A 20,994-nucleotide genomic window follows, 5' to 3' on the forward strand; every position below is an offset into this window, starting at 1 on the left:
GCCAAAGGAAAAAAAAAATAATTGAATACGTCAGTTTAACAGGAGCCGAACAGAACATTTTGTTGAAGAGGATTCAGGTCGTCTCTGAGCGGATGTATTAACTAGGCTTGCAACACATTTTTGAGAACTGTAAACAAATTATAATGGACAATGTTGCCATGTTAATGTGTTCCGAATCAACAACCTCATTTTTGGAGAATAAAAAAAAGTGTATGTCACAAAGACCAAATGTCTGCCCTGAGAGTCTGGTTTAAATCTAACTTATGGATCTGTGTCAAGATGTATTTGCTATCATATTACTGCACTTCTACAAGTCCTTCATCCTTTAATTGTCTGCGTGGCATTTTTTTCTTTATTAATTACCTTTTACGAGTTTATAAAACACCAAGTACTAATTCAATCTAGGTCAGCTAATGCATTAGCGAGCCATGAAACAAGCCAATTTCAAATAACGTCCTTGTGAGAAGCAAGAGTGCTGTATGATTAACATGATTAGCACCCTAACCCTGCTAAATTCTTCTATCTTCTTTCTCACTTCTTTTGGATTTTTTTTTTTTTTTAGTGTGGAAAGAGCTTTAATCAGTGTCCCTCAACTTCAAATGATATGCTATGGTGTGGTGGGAAAAAAATGGCTTTGGCTCAGGCTGCTGAGAAAAATAAGCAGTACTGTCACACTCTGCGGGTAATGTTTTGTGGCTCATCTTTTTGTTCTGGCTGAAATATTATCTAGGGAGGGGTAGCGAGAATCAGATTGATTCCTAAACTGGGCAAGGATAATCTTTAGGGCAGCAGGAAAAAAAAAGCAGTGTAAATTGTAAGAATGTCATACTTGAAGACTTCTGCCCCAAATTCCCACACTTCCATAATCCAGCATCTCGTGGTAGGGAGGGATCCTCAAACAACAATAGGTCTTGACACACACTTTTCTCCAGCACGCTGCCACAGTAAGTGACCTGTGACAGCCTCTTTGAGGAGATTGTATCCACTCAAATACGTCCAACAAATACATCTTATTTTGGCCTGCAGGGATTTTCCCTGAAGAATAACCTCAACCGCGGGGGTGAAAAGTCTTGTTCCGCTTGGGAAGAAAAGGGTCGGACCGAATCCAATCCTTGTGCAGCAACCACGGAACTTAAACCAGAATGTGACCGGAAAGGTTTATGTTTTTATGGCTTCACTCGGAAAGTTCAGCGCAACAAAGGTTTAATTCCTTCTCAAATTCCTTTGTACTTAATCTCTGACATTGAAGCCAAATGTGATTTCACTGACATGAAAAACACATCTCACGCAATTAAACTGAAATAGAAGATTTACTCTCAGCTTCCTTTGCATTTCACTGCTTTTGTTTAACGCAATGACGGATGGCAAATTGTACTTTGACAGCACTACCCGCTATTTAAATGTCAATCATCATTACCGATACAATCGCACGAGCTAAAGCAAATGCTATATTAGCAGACGACCAATATCTGGGGACACCAACACACTGTAATTGCTTCCTCCAAAATCTCTACTCTGTGTAAGGTCTATAATTCACCAGACAGAAAGACACAGTGGTTGGTAGACTGTTGACTCTATGCAGGGGAGCGGAACATGCTTTTTATTTGGTTTTCTGGAGCCAGTTTCCCACAGTTGTCAACATCTGGGCAGATATTAAACTCAAGCAGATGTCCTGGCATTGGTTTTTAGTCTGGTCCCACAAGTCTTTTAATGAATTGTACTCCACAGATTTAACTGTATTAGTGTAAACATCACCTCAGTCTACACAAATACAAAAGGGCCTCGCTGTAGCGCTAACCGAGCTAACATGCTAGCTGGAACAGCTGACGTTGGAATGGTACCTTTATCTGTTGAGACTCAATTAGGCTCATTTAATTAGAGCCTAAACAAGGAAATTATTACTTGAGCACAGCAGGGGACACGTTTACTTTGACACACACTGTGTGTGATTGTGTGTGTTTATTGCCGGCGACTGAAATGCAACAACAGATTGTGATGACGTTATGCTGCTCCCAAGCAACATTTTAGAAACCAAAATGGCCACTGTTTTTGTACACGGAAAATGTGATTCCACCCGTGTTCATATTTTGTATGAGTGATCAATAGATATAATCTGCTAATGGGTTGAGTTTATGTCCACTGGCCTTATGTCTTCCGCAGAAATCTGCTCACTGAAGTACTTTTTGAGCCAATGTCCTTTTTATACCCCGCCCATTCTTGGCAGCGCACACTCATATGGCCTGATAGCCTGGCAGTGGCTAATGTGTGCAAATTGTCATTGGGAGTCTTTTTTATATCAAGCACCAGTGCTCAGCACTTCTTTAGAAGGTGACTTCAGCATTTCTCTCCCTTCCATCTCATTTAGTGTGTAGATCCATTGTTGAATATACAGTATGGGTCTATAAAGCAGAAACTGCCCTTGTCTTATAGGCTGTCCTTGAGATTGCAGTGAGCAGCGGGGTAGAATAAGGAAGGCAGGAAAAGTCTGTATAAAAAAAAAAAACTTTTTGTTCCTGTTTTTCTGCATTTCAGCTTTGACTTTCATATACTGTACAGGGGAGCTAGTTGTATGATCAAGGCACACCGCATTTATTAGCTCCAAAACACACATTCAAAAACAAAGCACTAACAAGCCAATCAAATCCAATTTCTACTCCGATCAGGATGCAGATCAGGGTTTCTAACAAGGTAATGAAGTTGCTCCTTGCTGATAATTAATGTAACCACGAGTTGAAAACCAACCTCTTGACACTGAGCAGAGCTGAAAACATAGAACATGGGAAAAACCACTTGGTGCTTGGCCCTTGGTTGAGTCATTATTTCATTATTTACTTTGAACACTTTGTCAATAACCCAACTTTTCCAAAATATGTACACCCAACAGGCAGCGGTTTGAATTACATAGTGATTAATCTGATTTCATTGTGGTGTTTTTGCCTTGTAAGGGGAACGCGGCTGCAGCGCCGTTGACGTGAGCTGTTAATCACGGCACAAGTTAGCAAACAGGTTTAATTTCCATCGCTCTATTTATTATCACGATGGTAATTCTCTTTCTAAAATAAATGAGGGTATCGCTGAGAGATGTGAGGAGCTTGAGAACGTCAAGGTACTTGTGTTTATTATTCTTTTGTCTCTCCAAATCCAAGACCAACGCGGGAAAAGTTTTGAGATACCTCGCGGTTTAATTCATGACTTTGTGGTCATTCTAGATGAGCGTGAGTGCACAAAGCAGCTGTAAAATACATTTCTGGGCTGAGCAAGAATGCATTTAGAAGGCCAGAAACCTTTGCAACAGATCATTTATTTTAAATGCACTGCCTGGAGTCATATAAGCTGCCTGTGCCAGAGTTACAGGCGAGCATCATGTAACAAACACATTCTATAGGACATGGAAGATGGGTTTGGTAAAAGTGCCCTTTGTTCACTTGACCTGGGCCTCATTTTAATATGTTTCCACAATGTCAGTGAGCCACACTGTAGTTAATCAGTCGTGTAAATCAGACAGAATTGCTTTGATTTTACTGTCCAAATATTTTACAGGATCCAGATTATGAAAAACTACACCATTTACAATTTGAAAGGAATGTTGCCTCACGCCCTCTTCTTTTCTCCGCGGAGCTGAATAACCAGCTCGAGAACAATCCCGACTTCTTAACGGACAGTTAAATTATGATCTCTTGAGCACTTTGTTTTAGAATATATTGCAATTTCACAGGAGTTGCTTTTTAGTTCGCATGGATTGTCACATCCAATTACTATATTCAACATGCACTCGTGCTCCCAGTCTTGCTTCCGGCTATTGTGTTTGATCAGGTATACGTTTGACTCACTGTAGAATCGACTAATTGTCCGTTCGACCTTGAACGGGCTGAAGGGAGCTCGAAAAGGGGCTACCTTGGACAATTAATTCCTTTTACCCTCCTCCCTGTCTCTCTCCATTTGAATGAGCAACTTTCAATGTGCAGTTTTTTTTTTGTTTTATTCCCTCATCCCTTGATAGTTGGGACTGTGATACTTTTAGAGGAAAGTCACTAAATGTAAATGTTCATATGTGCGAATATCAGAGAACTCTTTGAAGCATGTGTTGATTGTAAATACAAAAAAAAAACAGATATAAAACTTCATGATTATGTGAACAATGATCACATAATTGCATAATTTAGTGCGGTCTTGTTTTCACTGTCTTGTCATTGTAAATCAGAAATACAGCTAAATGATAGCTAATAGAGTTATTGAAGCATATCACATAAACACCTAAAATGAATAAAATACACCATCCATAATCATGCAATCACATTTAATGACTGTAAGGGAGATATGAACGGCAGCAATAACAAATTAGGGAAAAAAAGGGGATTTATTCAGGTGTTATACTAGAATTGGATATGTCCTTCAGCCCAAACTTTCCTACTTTAACTGCCATGTTAACTAAATATGGCTGGTGTGACTGAGGTGAATTAAGTGGTTAAGTGGTATTTGTCTTGATTAACAGCAAATCAATTTTGTGCAAGCAACAAGCAAACACGGTGCCAAACACCTACAAACTTTTAACGAGAGTGAAGCCGGGGCTGCTCTCATTACCTTAATGGATACTGAAAGGGATAAATGTATCCTATATATTGCACACTATGTCAAGGGCGTTCAGTGATAATAAACTATAAGGATGCATGGTGCAGGATGTCCAGGAGAACGAACCGTCCACCGCTGCCAAGAACATGACCAGTGTTCAAAGTATACTTTATATAGGATGGAAATCCCTCAACTCGGTTCAAGAAGAGGAAAGAGAATGCATCTCTGCGATTGATTTTAAAACATTTAGCGAACCCTTCCATCACTGTCTGAACACATGTCAGTTCAGGCAGGGACGCGGAGTTGCATCGGAAAGTTTTGCAGTTCAGTATGAAGTCGCTCATTTGTAATACAGTCTATTTCTGAGAAGATTTATCCATCGAGTTGGTTTCTCATGCCAGATACCCAAAAGCATTGTTGGAAGGCGGCCACGGTTGTCGTTTGGCTGTGTGCAGGCTGTGGCATCTCAAAGCTGTTTCCAGACTGATGTCTCCTCATGAAAATTTAATGAAGAAAGTGTTTCCAAAAAAGGTGCAGTTTACGAGAGCAGCGGAAGACACTAATTAGCGATATCACAGCAGGGGAAGGAAAACTTAAAGGTGCTCATGAACCTCATTGGCATTTAGAATTTAGGTCTTGTTTTTCTGATCCCCCCCAGAACTTTACTGAGAGGCAGACATTTTGCATACACAGGTCTCATGGCGTATGGAAAATTCCACTCGGCGCCCTCTCTAAGATCATCGCTTTCTGCGCGCCGAATACCGCTCAGAGCCGTGTGCCGCAGAAAAACGTACCCCAGACTTTGATTGCCTTTGTTTTCCTAAAAGAACATGTTTGAAATCAAGCAGCAATGCGAGTTATCTCCTCTCACATCTCAAACGGCAGCAAGATGTAGCCCGCCTCTGTTAAGTCGCTGAGTTGAGACACAGGCAGGGACAAGACAGCTTATTCAACACAGCTAAGCCGCCTGCCACTATCAAAGAACTTCAAAGGTGGATAAATGGTTATCCAGTGGAGCTATGGTTGCTCCTTTTCTGTCATTCAAAGAATTGCTGGGGAATATTCTGTTTAGGTTGCTCCTAGCTTGTTTAACTGGAAGATAATGTTTGTTTTTTATCGTCTCACCTAACTCACAGAAAGTTATATTTTAATTTCCCTCGAATACAACCTGAACTTCTTCAAGTACCAGGAGAACTCTGTTGTTCATCAACATTGTAGATCCATCTTTCACTCATTCTGTTTTGTGTGCCTATTGTAGCGGTGTTAGCAGGCTATCCGGGCAAACCCTGTAACTGTTTCAGGTAGCTTCCATTTTAAATGGCAGGTTAGAAGAGTAACTTTTAACCTGCCCAACGCCTACCTATAATGATTGGAAGGGAAACCTACGCTACAGATTATAATGTTCCACAGGCTGTGCCTTGTCATTAGCTCTGTACAGGACCACTGGCTACGTCTCTCATCCGTTTTGTTTTTTTTGCAGAGGACCAGCTGCCCCCTGGTTTCCCCACCATAGACATGGGCCCACAGTTGAAAGTGGTGGAGCGAACACGCACCGCCACTATGCTCTGTGCCGCCAGCGGCAACCCCGACCCAGACATCTCCTGGTTTAAAGACTTCCTCCCCGTCAACACCACCACCAACAATGGCCGCATTAAACAGCTCAGATCAGGTATGCTTCCTCCGCTGAAAGCTTCATTACGAAACAGGGAGTCTTCTTTCTCGTTACTCTCTATCTGATCCGCTCCCCCTGTTGTCGTCTCGGTTCTTTCATCCTCTTCTTCCTCCCATAATTTAACTTCTCATTTTGGCTTTTAATTTTGTAGGTAATGGCATTGTTTCTACTACTTCCTGTCCTCTTCTCTCTGTGCGCCCCGGTGTGTGCTGTCTGTATGTGTGTCTCCCTTTGTCTTCCAGTGTTGTCATGGGCTGTTGGGATTGTTCCCCCCCTCTGTGTTTGCTGGCTTCTGCCCTAACTTCTGCCCTCATTGCTCACTGCTGTGACTTTTTACAATGAATTATTTTGCGGTTTTGTGTTGATTTCCTGTCCACTGCAATGGTGCAGTATTTTGTTTTTGGATCCATTCTCTTTATTTGTTTTGGAATACCTTTATTTAGTTGTTGTTTTTTTTTACAATAAATATACAACATTCAGCTTCATTCTGAATCTGCTAAGGAGTTCACGCGATTATAAAATAGGAAATATGCAGAAAAGCAAATAAATCATGGTCCTAGTCCATTTGTTGCATTTTTCACTTTTGAAAGAGGGATCCTTAAACTTCCTCTGAAAATAAATTTGCATTACATAAGAAACTTCTTTAGATGAAAGAAAAAACATCTATTTATGGACTCAAACAGCCACAGTAGTGCGTAAACCTTCACAAGGCTTTTCCCCTTCCCTATTGATTCTTTGAATTTACAGCCCCTGCTTTAATGTGTAGATGCCAGCTTTGTTTTTATTTGCCTGTGACATTATCCTAATATACCCATTCGCCTGAATACCCCATTTGATTTCACGATCTCAATACTGAAACTATATTCTGAGGAGAGCTGCGTAAATCATAGCTTGCAGCTTTATGTGCCCGCGAAAGGCAACACATTAGCACAACTACCTGTAACTTCGAAGTCTTGTACGTTTGACCACCTGTCTTCAGATTTCACAGCTGTCCTTTGTTAAACCGTCTTGCTAACCTGACTTCCTTGCTGCCTTGTTTTCAACAGAACTGTGTAGAATTAACCCGTATTTCTAATGTGCGACTTTGATTCACGTAGTTGATAACGCATTTACGAAAACCTCTGTTAACTAAACTCACCTTAAGCATATAATCATATTCTTATGCTGTCTTTCTTCTCTCTATATTTTTTAAATCTACAGAATCCTTTGGTAAGTGCTTAGCTCTAAAGCACACATCACCCCCCACTAATTTTCATGTCTCAAACAACTATTAAAATGCATGGCATGCATTTTACTAACAGATAGTGCAGTTTCAGGGCTACTACTAGAGGCACATACACTCTTCCCTCACCCCACGGTACTCAAGGGTCCCACCACTGCCAGCTTTAGCATCACCTTTATCTGAAGATTATGATCACCCAACCGTAGCTTCTATTGACACATAATGACCTGTCCTCACATCTTTCTTACTCACTCACTCACTGACCCACCACGTACTCACTTATCCTTTAACACCAGCAAAGTAGGTTTGGGAATTTCAGGAGATTTAGGGAGGTGACCAGCTCTGTTTAGCTCAGGTGAAGCAAAGGGATCTCGAGTTGTTTAAACATGACCGCTCTCAATCTCATACACAAAGTCGTCAAAGTCTCTCCCTTCAGGAGACGGTCTTCAGAAGCTATTGCCACTTCCAAAATGGCACCTCCCCGTGGTACATCAATGTACAAGTTCTTCTCTCTGACCTATGCTTTTCTATGATGATTCCTGTCTTTCTTTGCCAGTAGAGTACAGAACAATTCTCTCTTTTTCTCTCTCTCTCTCTCTCTTTCTCTCCTTTCTCTTTTCTCTAGTACCTTTATTTACGTACCCTGTTAAATCTAATTTGATTCTTCTTCCAAAGCCCCAAGCCTCTATCTACTCGTACTAATGCTTCTTCTTTCTAATCTTATTTGCATTCATATTATCCACCCAGGTGGTACACCAATAAGAGGTAAGAGTGCTGAACTGACGTTCACAGAATGAAAATAACACAAATTCATTCTTGCTGTCAACCCATCCATTCACTTGAGTCACCTCCATTTCTGTCCTGTTTACAAAGACCGAAACCCATTACATCCATATGGACCTTCCTTCTTATTTGTCCTTTTTTCGTTAACTAAATTTATATTCCATTTTTCTTTGTCTATGCTTTATTTACTCCTTTATATCCTGGTTTCAAGAGCCTGTTTAGCTCAGTTGTGATATGCTTGCCCTGGCTCGAATAAGCATATCCAATGACAATTATTTTTTTAAACTATATTTTTTCCGTTCATTTTTGTTTTCTTTTTGGCCATAGCGAATCATGTGTCCCTCTTTTTGTCCAACTAAAACAACCAAGCATTTTTCCCCCTTAGCTGTTCTTGTTCAGCACTAAAACATATGCACAGATGCTGTGGAATCACGCAGGCATGCTGAAGACAACATTGCCTCTCCTCTGCTTTTTTCTCCCAAAGAATTCTTTCTATATTTGCAAACTATTTTTTTCCCATTTCTTCTATTTGCTTTCCTCTCCTGTACCTCTACAAAAAAGCCCAAACAACCACTTTTTTGATAAAGTTTCTACGGTGCTTTTTTTTCTCTTTCACCTATTTTTCTTACTTTTCTTGGGTTTGGAGAGTATTTTACTTTTTGACTTTTTTTCTTCAGGGTTTGGGGAAGGCAAACAGTAGAGTCTGGCGAGGACCTGATTGGCTCATTTTTGCCTTGTGACATGAAGCTGGAGAGTTGTTGATGCATAAAGCCATTTTTCCCTGGGTCATGTGACACCACACTGCTGATCCCATTGGTGGATTTTTATGGGTGTCTTTTGTAGCTTTCACAAGCTAAAGCAGTGGTTGGTTACCTTCTTGTCGGCTCAGGTCGATATTTTGAATTTTGTCTTCTAATACAATTGCATTTTATTTTTCAGCTAAGGGTTGTCAGAAGGTTGTAAGTTGTGCCGACATACATTTCTTGCCAAGATTTGCATGTCAAAACTTTTGTTATTGAGGGTTATATGTTGGTTCTGCCTTACATAATACTTCAATTAACATTTTTTCTACATCTATGAGCAGCATTTTTCAATTTTTTGTCTGGGCTGCCTTTTTTTTAAAGTTACTTCACCTAGATGAAGTCCCAAAATATTCAGTTAGGTGAATATTACACCCGATCTGTGATTGAATATGCTAAAATTCATACCTAAAATTCTTTCTTTTAATTGTCCTCCCCTGTTATGCTGCTTTCTTATACTGTAAACCTTTTTTGTTTGATCCATGTTTCCCTAAAGCAGTATCACTCATCCCCATATTGACCAGTCCAGTGACATGTTGTATATTGAAGGGCTTGCCCCTATTCTTCAAAGTGAAATTATGACATTCTTTTTGAACATTGGCGATAGCATTAGGGTCTTTTTAGATCCTATAAGCAATCAGGCTTTTTCTCTAACGAAGTCATCGACAAGGTAAATGTATTATAGACAGAAGATAACTTAAATATTTTTCTTTTTTCTGTTCTTTTGGATTTCGACAATGTGTTTTATTCTTTTCCCTTGTTGATATTTTAGCCCTGTTAAATTGTATTACAATGTCTTGCATGATCACCATTTGCAGCTATCCCTCGCCTATAGTAGGGTAACAGTCCTCAGCCAGTGGATCAGGCTGTGATAATGATGGGGGCTAAACTTTAAAATATAGAGTTTTAAGTAAAAGAGGCAAGAACATAGCATTGCATTGATGCAGTTTATTGGATTTCAACTCTCCTCAAACTGTCCAACTACTCAGGCTTGACAGAACAAAGCAAAACTAGAAGTGAAGGGGGCTGATGTTGGCCTCCTTGAGGTTCAACAACTTCCTTTTTTATGTTTGCTTGTGAACACGATGGGAACGACAACCTTTTAACCAAACATACTTCCAAACCCCGTTTGCTATTCCCAACCAGGAGCCCTCCAGATAGAGCAGAGCGAAGAGTCTGACCAGGGGAAGTATGAATGTGTGGCGACCAACAACGATGGAACCCGCTACTCTGCCCCAGCAAATCTATATGTCAGAGGTAGGAAACACCAGGCGACAACACTGGCATGCTTCCTATCAAACATTATATTAATGTTCTCTTTAAAATTCACGAGTAACCTTTAAAATCAGCCAATAAAGTCTGCAGGGGCCACATCCTGTGAGGCCATTGTAAGTATGCTTTGTTTTTGTTGTGTTGGTTCTTTTTTATTTTGCACTTGACTTACCTGCACTGATTTGAACCTACGGTATCTGCTGTTATGTGTCTCTGGTCCTTGTTGATAATCCTGAGTCTAACACCAATGACTAGACTGCTTGCTGTGTTTATCTACTAATTGCCTCTCAAACCCGACTGCCGGAGGTGGTAAAGGGTGGCCGGCCCTCCTCCATCAGTCCCAACTCTTTCCCCAGCAGTGAACAGATCCTCTCTGGCCTTTTTTCTCCCTATTGATCAACATCCAAAAGACAGCTTTAATCCCACAAGGTTTACTGAGAAGGAAATGTAACAACTCTACACTAGTATAAAGCCACAATAATAAAGTGTAGTATAGTTTTTACATTATATTACTCCACATAGTCTTTTTTTTTAAATAAAAAAATAAAAAAATGTTTAAATCTAATTATAAATAACTAATAAATAACTGCAGGATTTTTAGCTCACTTTCAGTCACCACTTTTTCAAAGAGGCTGTAATCTTTCACTCTTTTTAAGTCAAAATTTGCTGCAACTCTTGCTTCTGATCCTCACTTTTACTCGTAAACATATTTTATGTACAAAACCCACTTATTCTACCAGTATTGTCCAGTATTATAAAGTCTCTAGAAATATATATATATATATATATATATATATATATATATATATATATACACACACACACACACATATATATATACACACACACACACACACAATATATTTGTACACATCCTTTTTTGTAATTTTCAAAGCTTTTGTGAGAACCATCATATACAATATATAAAAAGAAAAAATACATACATAGTATGTCCAAGCTAACCACACGGCTTGGGCATAATTTGAAATAAAAGTAAACAATCCCTGTTATTCGTAATGTTTGAGCTTAGACAGGTCAGACTTTCTTTTTTTTATGTGGGAACCTGAGCGGTGCGACCTGCACCTTGGAGACAGAAGGTCCTTCGAATTGTTTAAGTAGCATTTGACCACCTACAACATGGCCTTTTCACTCTCTGTGTTTCCCTTGTTTTTCTCCTTTCCTTATTTAATTTTGTTCTGCATCAAATTTTCCTACATCCCTCAGAGCTACGAGAAGGTTGGTGTGTTTTTACTTTTTGAACATAACACAAAACAAATAATTTAATTTGTTTGCGGGAAAGAAAAAAAAAACATTTTCTCTTTTTTATACCTCTATTTGAAATCGTTGTCACTCATTCACTGTTCATGTTGCCATCGAGAATGCCCCTGGTCTTTGTCAGAGTGCTTGACTGTCCAACAGGTGGTGCATGTTTGCATCTTTGAGGTGGGGTGGTCGGGGACGATATTTGCACATTTCTGAAGATCTATTTGCATGGTCACCTCTCAATGCTTGAGCCCCGCCCCTACCCGAACCCTTACCCCGTCAGTGTTCCTGCTTGGTTTCTCTGATGATTCACCACACAGCAGGTCAACGGGACACACAGTGAATACAAACTGTAATAATTAAATGAGTTTAATTTAGAAAAATATTACAAAGTGGCCTCTTGGCCTAACAATTGCTGTTGCACATCGATGATGCAGAGTTGCTCCATATGAGCACTGGATCTGTCCCTCCATAGAGCCATCCAAGCACTACTGCACTAAAATTGTCCCTGTGGTTCTCTCTCCAATTGAGCTTTCACAGGGATAAAAGTATGTTAAAGCAAAATCAATACTTTGTTGAAATGAGCACTAAAGTCAAGCGCCAAGCTGTAAAAAATAACCTCGCCCTCAGAGATTATTCACATCCTCCGACTTGGATGTGTCTGCGCAGGAAGTCGTGAAAGTATGATGCATTTAGAACGTTATTCACGAGACTTGACAAATGTAATGATATTCAAATGAGCACCATAATATTATGTCTGTGGGGAGCGTGATCCAATTGGATATTAATTAAATATTGAGTGCGAGAAACGTATTTAATAATGCAAGCAGCTCCCCTAGATTTCCTCTCCAGAGAGCTGCAGTCTGCTCAACAGAATGGGCTGGTGAGTTGGAAGCAGACAGCAGGAATTGTGTGCTTATGTATAATATACATATGTATAATAACTCATTTAGGGTCACAGGAAGTACAGTAGGAGCTGTTTTAAAACATGTCACTTTAAAATACATTTTAAAGTGACATGTTTCTCAACAGCTTTCTTCAAGCTTTCACTAAAGAAGTGATTCAATAAAACAACCAAAGTTATCTATTTCAAATACCATGAGCAGTAACACTGACTTTACTTTTACTCCCCCTAAATGTTTTATAACAATACCCAGCAGTCCCCTTCTGTTTCCCACCTAACCTAAGCTCCCTTAGTTATCCACATCATTTACACACTTTAAAATCCTCACAAGTACAACCTGCTGAATAATATGTTGTACTTTGTGTGTCCTGCCCATTCATTTACACTTTGTACTAAGATGTTATTGTCTTCTTCAAGTGTGTTTGTTTTTTTGTTCTCCCAGGACCTTGAGTTTGTACTAGTCACATTTACGACAATGTAGCACTCCCAGACTAACCCTCCCATTACACAGTGTGCTGCCACGTCGTCCCTCTGACCCCGTTAGCACTTCTTTTACCCTTGTAGCCCTCTTCCCCCTGACTCCCTTACATGGTTGCCTCACAAAGTCACATTGTTCTTGTATGCATGACAGACTCTTGCTCCCCTCCAAAAGGCCTTGAAGCCGTCCATGTGCATTATGAATGTTATACATTTGAGTTAACTCAAGAGCGTCACCTTTTATTTCAAGTTTTAGCCTTTTGTTACTTTTCTCTTCTTTTTTTTTTAGAATATTTTTTGGGGGACTGTATCTTCTAGCGCTGTCAAATGATATGTTGTTTTATTTTATTTCAAATTAATATTGCTGTAGGTATGGATGATTAAACATAAGAGGAAATATAATAAATCTTGTTACAAAAATTGTGTTAAACTAAAAATCAGAATTAAGAGACAAAAATGCCACACCCCTAAATTACTCCAATAATAGTTTTGTGCATCCTTCCACAATGTGCCGCAAAATTATGACTTATGATGTACATAAATCATGGAAACAATGAGTAGAAAAGCTTCTCTCAGTGATATGTTCTGCCAATGCATCTGTCTGGGAGCAGCGTATCTCCCTCCCAGAAGATGTGTGGCTTGCCTCGATCCTTGATAAGCTTCTAGGTAAAGTTACATTTCAGAACTCTGTCTGAATTTGCTCGCTCAGCATTTCATCTGAAGCTGTCCTGAGGCCTGCAGTCATGTCGAAATCATTTGAATTAACATCAGTTCATATTTAGATTTTGGCTCAGACTGATTTGTACAATCAGAGAACAAAGTGTAGCGAGCCAAGTTAATGCTTTAAGGGCCAGCATAATTGGTCCTCTTGTGATAAGCGTTAGACTTTTCTCTGCCCATTGAATTCATAAGCATAAAGAAAGTAGGCATAACTTTTACTTTCATCCTCTAAGCTGTCTGGCAGAGTTCACCAGTCTAAAGACACTTTAAAACGTAAAGGCAGGAGAGGGAGACAGGTTGAGGGTGATTGTGTTATTCAAGGTGTGAACGCATAACATTTGACAGCCCTAGTTTCTACTTTGGATTGACCCTAAAAATCGCAGAGAAACATCATTCTCCTTTTGATGCGTGTGCAACGTCTCGGAGTATTATCTATGTTTGTGTGATGTGAGAATGTGAAGAGGCACATTATCTCACATCAGCTGGAAGCGCGCAGCCGAAAAAGTTGTTTCTTTGCATACAACTGAGTGCTGTCGACTCTCCAGAACTTTGTGTAGTTCTGCATACCTGTTCTGATGGTGATACAGTATTTAGATGCATGGCGCTCGTGTTGTTCATTCACCATTGAAATATGTAAGTCTTTGATCAAATGTGTTTAACCTTCATCAAGTGATCATAAGTTATTGATCTAGAAACAAAATGTCATCTGTATGCTACAATTTCACTTTTAACAATGCGCTAATGTTATGATCTGAAGTTTAAATGTTAGACGATCAGTTTTCTTTTGGCAACATTTGAGTAAAATACTGATTTATTTTCTATAAATGATTTAGTTGTTCCACTTTCTGCTGGGTTTTCACGCCACATTTTGTCTTTTTCAGTACGCCGAGTGCCACCACGATTCTCCATTCCACCTACAGACAATGAGATCATGCCGGGCGGCAGTGTCAATATCACATGTGTGGCAGTGGGCTCTCCCATGCCGTACGTCAAGTGGATGCTGGGTGCGGAAGACCTGACGCCAGAGGACGACATGCCCATTGGACGGAACGTCCTGGAGCTCACAGACGTCCGGCAGTCCGCCAACTACACCTGTGTGGCCATGTCCACCCTGGGGGTGATAGAGGCTGTGGCGCAGATCACGGTGAAAGGTAAAGCTGCACTTCTTCAAAATTAAAAGGCAAAGTAGTGTGCTCGGCAGTTCGTACAGTACTACAATACACAAAGGCTATCTCTGGACTTAGTTTGGACAATTCTGCATATAGTTGTGTGTGTATGTATATACATATATACACACACACACACTTTTTAAATATATGTATTTTTATTTGAACTGCATGCATATACTTTATATTAGGAGGGAATATTTAAGCAAAGACGATGGACAGTTCTTCAAAGAAAGTAATTTAACTGTCACCGCCACAGTAACTCATCTATGGAGGATTCCTTAAAGCTTTAGACGAGCCCTGGCACCAGCCTCACTGCATTAGGTGTCAGATTGAAAATATAGTGAAGTTCTTATCTCTCAGCTGGAGCGCTACAGAGCCACAAGCTCACCATGTTAGCAAGAGCTAGAGGAGGAGGGGGTGGGCGGAGGATGTAAAACGGAGCGAGTATTGTTTGGTGTCCTCTGTAGGCATGGTACTTATCTGAGTGTAATCATATCTACACAGCAGCGTATCATAAAGATATCCCAGATTGGTGTCGCCATGTCCACGAGCACACAAGGGACAGACTCGCATACATACCCTCAGTTTTGTTTTTCCTAGACATAACAAAGAAATATTAGTCACAATATAACCGCCTGGCAGCAAACTCCCCCAGAAGCATACTTGAGATGGCATATAAAGACAATCTATAGCCCTGATATCTTTTGCCATGTGCGTGTGGAATTAAAGCAATAAATTTAACTGTTAAATTATTAAAGGGATAAACACCGGGAAATCCAAGATTAACGACAACATCCCTCTCAGTTGAACATGCGGTATGCCGACCTTTAATCTCGCACATAAATTCATACAAAACTTGAAAAAAGTTAACACAAAGACGGCCCACACATTAGAATTATATATATATATATATATATATATATATATATATATATATATATATATATATATATATATAAATCATCAGTGTCATGCGCAATGGGCTGGAAAATGAATGTAATCAATATAATTCAACCAACCACAAATTAAAATAAAGTGTTTATGACCCATAATATGAAATACATTAAACTACAGGTATAGCAATGCTCTATACTTTGCATTCATATTCATATTTATGTGATACTTATCACAGCATTGCCCAAGGCTCCTGGCATTCCTGTGGTGACGGAGCGCACAGCCACCAGCATAACATTGACGTGGGACTCGGGCAATCCGGAACCGGTGTCCTACTACATCATCCAACACAAGTCCAAGTACTCAGAGGACTCGTACAAGGAGATCGACGGCGTGGCCACTACTCGGTACAGCGTGGGAGGCCTCAGCCCTTATTCGGACTACGAGTTCCGGGTGGTGGCGGTGAACAACATCGGGCGAGGGCCGCCCAGCGAGAGCATCGAAGCCAAAACCGCTGAGCAGGCGCCGAGCACGGCCCCGAGGCAGGTCAGAGGTCACATGCTGAGCACCACCACAGCGGTCATCCACTGGGATGAACCAGAGGAGGCCAACGGGCAGATCATGGGTTACCGGGTCTACTACAGCATGGACTCCACCCAGCAAGTCAACCTCTGGGAGAAGCAGATTGTTCGGGGGGCAAACTTTGCCACCATCCAGGGCCTCATCCCCAATAAGACCTACTACATCAAGGTTTTGGCCTACACCTCAGTAGGCGATGGACCTCTTTCCCCGGACCTTCAAATAATCGCTAAGACGGGAGGTAAGCACGGTTTGATTTTTTCTGTGGAATCTATAATTGAACACATTTTAAGTTTATAGGTTTATAGTTATGAACACATGATCATTATGCCAGGCTTTATACACAGACTTAAATTGGGATTTCATTTTTTGTATTTGTATCTAAATTCAAACGCTCAGTTGTTTACTTCTTTTGAAAAAGTTTGTTTCCCCCCTCATGAAGTAACCATGGACTCTGTGTCTCTTGTAGCAGGAACTTAACGCAAAGTGGCATCTGTGCCAGTGTGACTGTGATGATAATGAATAGTGCAAGATGTAATGATAAATTAATTAATCTCTTTATTCCACTTGCAGTTCCCTCCCAACCAACCGACTTCAAAGGAGAAGCCAAATCAGAAACAAGCATTTTACTGTCATGGATTGCTCCAGCGCAGACTGGACAGGAAAATCAAATCACAGGATATGAACTTATGTACAGGAAGAGGGACGACAAAGAGGAGGTAATGCTCTCCCGTTAGATTTAATTCATATTATAACAAATTAAATATTCTGAACCACACAGGAATGCATTACCAAATAATGCTTTGATTCATGCAATCAGCCATAATGGTTCATTTAAATTTTTAAGATTACCATTTTTCTTGTAGTTTCCTCATACCAACAGTACAAATTGATACGTCATATAATAGTATTAATAATAATAATAATAATAGTATTAATAATAATAATAACAGCATATATGTAGGATTAAGTGGGGTCTGATATAATTTGTGTTTTAATTTGTATGTTTTAACATGACATTTAAAAAAATAAAAAAAAGTGAAATACAGCAAACATAAATTGGTATATCTTAAATAACAATTACATGGCATAATTTACAACTTTACAAGTCTAGTACTGTTTAAATGGATGTGTTTTAATTCTGAGCTGTCGATAATCAAACCAATAATGTTACACCAAATGACTGAATAATTGCTGTTTCATTGCCTGTCTTTCTTTGAAAGCTCACATGTGAAACTTCCTCCACAGAAACGTATCAGCTTCGAGCCGACAACAACATACCTGCTGAAAGACTTGAAGCCCTTCACGACGTATACTTTCCGGCTGGCTGCCCGTAGTAAACACGGAGTCGGAGCATACACCAACGAGATCTCTGCAGAAACTCCACAGACACGTAGGTCCTCTTCCTTATCTGACAGAGTTTAAACTATTTGGGAAGGAACACATTTTCAAATGCATTCTAAATTTTAATGTGCTCCAAAATCCCCCCAAAAAAGTGACAAGGATGTCAGGAAGGTTTTGAGCACAGATAAAGCCAATAGGATTTTTCTCGAAATGGCTGATGCATTTGAAGAGATGTAAACATTTGAAATAGTAAGCAAGTGTTACCTGACCAATGCAGTATTCACTTTGAAAAGGTTGCATGGACAGCGTGCCCAGGCTTCCCTGTGAAGTCAGGAGACAAGGTTACCAAAACTACCCCTCCCCCCTCCACCTTTGTTGTGCGAAAACAGTCTCGACTGAAATGAATGATGAAGCCTTGAATTATTAACACGAGTGCCCACATCTGCATTACCCAACTGTTCTTCATACGGTAAAGGGCATTTCAGGAAGCCTTGTCTCTTGACATTGCATGTCAGCCAAAAATAAAAGGGTAGAGAATTTTCAAAATGAGCTTTCTATGTAGCTACACTGGCAAACACCACTTGGGATTTTACCCATTTTCACTATTGATGTTTGTACTCAATTCAAATTAGAATCAAGAAAGTTTGTGGAGTAATGACATCATAGAAAGCTCAAAGCAAGTATTGTCTCTGTAGTTAGGGACATTTTCCCCCAAAAGACCCCAGATTTATGAAACAAGTCAAAATTGAAAAATTGGATTCTGTTACAAAATCTAACTAAACCCAGTGCAGTTCAACTCAATTTGATTACCAGTCAGAGGATTCCCCTTAAACCACACGTGGGTTGTCTTTGCACATAAATCTGAGGTCTGTGAAAGCCAAGGGCAGGGATCAGGTGGGTATACAAGCTCAAACTCTGCCCAGATGTATGTTCTGAGGTAAATGATGACGTAAATCAAAAAGTGCATGCCAATGTTATCAGAATCTAATAAATCAGTCATGTCTCCTTGGGAAGTTCTCTGTTGTACAATCAGGCTGTTACCACAAACCAACAGGCTTCGGAAAGGTTGGTGACAAATACAACATTTTTCTATTTTGAATAGTTAAAGCATCAACCTTTATGTTTTTGGATTGATGGTAACTGCTTGCCAAATTTGTCTTAGATATTACTTCATTTCTTTTGGAATGGTTTTATCCTAAATTATTTATTGAGAAATTAAAATGATCTAATAAATAGAATATTAGGATATATGATTTTTATTTTCCCTTTTTTATCTATACACATACAAATATATTTTTTCATAACAAGGTAGGTTACATATTTTAAAGCTGTCGTTTTTCCAATCAGCACCGTCCATTCATCATCAGTGTGTACATTTTTGTGTTGTTTTTTGCCTTTTGTTTTGTCTGTATTTCCTATGTTTCCTTGATTTAGTTGACTTTATTTTTACCCACATAAGTCTTTGTACTTTTTCTTCATTTTGTGTCATTTCATTTTCCTTTTCTTTTTTTCCCTTTGTTTGGTCAATTCTACCATCATCACCCCGATCAAACCAAACCGAAACTCCTTTAAAACTAAAATCCAACTCAATGAACGGCCTGACCAAACAAAAACCCTTCACCTGCACCAAACCCAACACATCAACCAGAACCCTCAGGCCCGCCTCAGGAAGTCAAGTGCTACAGCCCCAGCTCCACCAACATCCTGGTAAGTTGGCGGCCACCCCCAATGGAATTACAAAATGGGATCATAACGCAATACACCATCCAATACGCTGCAACTGAAGGGGAGGATACCACTGCTCGTCAAATCTCCGACATCCCTCCGGAAAGCTCACAGTACCTTTTGGAAAACCTGGATAAATGGACAGATTACCGCGTAACGGTCACTGCTCACACAGATGTCGGGGCAGGACCGGAAAGCCTGCCACAGCTCATCCGCACAGAGGAGGATGGTATGTGTTCGCTAAAACAAAGCTCCAGCTGAACATTCAGTCAACCCCTCTTAACCAACCCCGTCAAATACTAACAACCTCGCCTATATCTACAATTCCCTCCTCTTTTCTACCCCTCTGCCTGCTTCTCGTAAAAGTGACGGTCATCACTTGCTATTTTTAGCCCCATTTTGGACTGTGCCCTTTTCCACCCATACAAACTGTGGCTCACTTTGCAAAAGCACCTCTTTTTTTTTTCTTTTTTTTTACTTTTTTACTTCTTTTTTTTCCTACGCTGCTCAATTTCAACACATGGTATGGCATTTTCAACTGCAGGCCTCCAACTTCCAGTCCCAACTGTCATTTTTGAAATATGCTCTGCAGTGTTTTTGAACGGCAGCATTTTTTGTATAACTCCCTTTTTGGGAACTTGACAAAAGGACAAGTTCTGGACAGTGGGAATAACAATAGGTGGAAGACATTTTTGAAGGCCATTTTTAAAATATTTTTTCTCCCCTCATGTGATAGAATCATTTTTTTATTCATTTTTTCCTCCCACCATAGCCAAAATTCTTGTAGTGCTTCAAGTATTTGAAACACTTGAAGCCCCCCTTTGGCTCCACTTTTCTATTTTGGCAAAACACATTTTTATTCTATGTTTTAGAAATCCACTCTACCCATTTTTAATGTTTCAGGATTAGGTCAGTTGTCAGACCTGTTTTTGCTGTTGTTTTTTCCCCTTACCATTGTTGAAATATTGATGTCATGCAGTGCTTGTTGCAGTTTGCTGCACTTTTGTGATTTTTTTTGTCACTGCAGCATTTTGCGCTACGGCTTTTGGACAGGAAATAAAAAGCGGGCGAAGGGGTTCTCTATAATTTTGACCTTTTTTTTCTATCCCATGGTGTTCCTCCAGTTCCTAGCGGGCCACCTCGTAAAGTTGAGGTGGAGGCTGTCAACTCCTCATCAATTAAAGTGATCTGGCGTTCACCGATGCCCACCAAGCAGCACGGTCAGATCCGCGGGTACCAGGTGCACTATGTCAGGATGGTTAATGGGGAGCCCACAGGACAGCCAGTCATCAAGGACATCCTGATTGATGATGCGCAGGTACAACACCCTTTTCAACCAGCCACAACATCTCTCACACAAAGTATCGCTTTCTCTCTCTCACCTCTACAGACGTTACAGAAAAACATTTTAATTGGAGTGGGGAAAAAAGCTCACTTTCATCCTGTCACATCAATAATTTAATTAAAACTAGTTACCATTTAACTGATGTGACACTAATTACAATTCTCCTGGATGCAGGGGTTGTGCGCATGTTTATTTAAAACTCTATATTTGATTATTGTTACTTTCACCATAGTTACTTTTAATCAATATACAAATT

The 20,994-nt window shown here is 39.9% G+C and overlaps 1 protein-coding gene across 42 annotated transcripts in view; it reads left to right on the plus strand.

The window, feature by feature from the left end:
• Positions 1-20,994, plus strand: part of LOC137791982 (receptor-type tyrosine-protein phosphatase delta-like) — a 332,202-nt gene that overhangs the window by 278,746 nt on the left and 32,462 nt on the right. For 10 of the 42 annotated variants that reach the window (XM_068587249.1, XM_068587250.1, XM_068587277.1 and 7 more), the window contains 10 exons: positions 6,050-6,238; positions 8,211-8,228; positions 10,193-10,303; positions 11,543-11,554; positions 14,564-14,833; positions 15,984-16,565; positions 16,898-17,043; positions 17,573-17,717; positions 19,317-19,622; positions 20,518-20,711. In XM_068587249.1, the coding sequence (XP_068443350.1) occupies positions 6,050-6,238; positions 8,211-8,228; positions 10,193-10,303; positions 11,543-11,554; positions 14,564-14,833; positions 15,984-16,565; positions 16,898-17,043; positions 17,573-17,717; positions 19,317-19,622; positions 20,518-20,711 (1,973 nt within the window). Of the gene's footprint in view, positions 1-6,049; positions 6,239-7,441; positions 7,451-8,210; positions 8,229-10,192; positions 10,304-11,542; positions 11,555-14,563; positions 14,834-15,983; positions 16,566-16,897; positions 17,044-17,572; positions 17,718-19,316; positions 19,623-20,517; positions 20,712-20,994 lie in introns of all 42 variants that reach the window. The other 32 variants (XM_068587257.1, XM_068587276.1, XM_068587258.1 and 29 more) reach the window with 11 other exon arrangements.

The sequence above is a fragment of the Clinocottus analis genome, unplaced genomic scaffold, assembly GCF_023055335.1.
Source record: "Clinocottus analis isolate CAN_PGR_092001 unplaced genomic scaffold, fCliAna1.0.p SCAF_21, whole genome shotgun sequence".
Taxonomy (NCBI): domain Eukaryota; kingdom Metazoa; phylum Chordata; class Actinopteri; order Perciformes; family Cottidae; genus Clinocottus; species Clinocottus analis.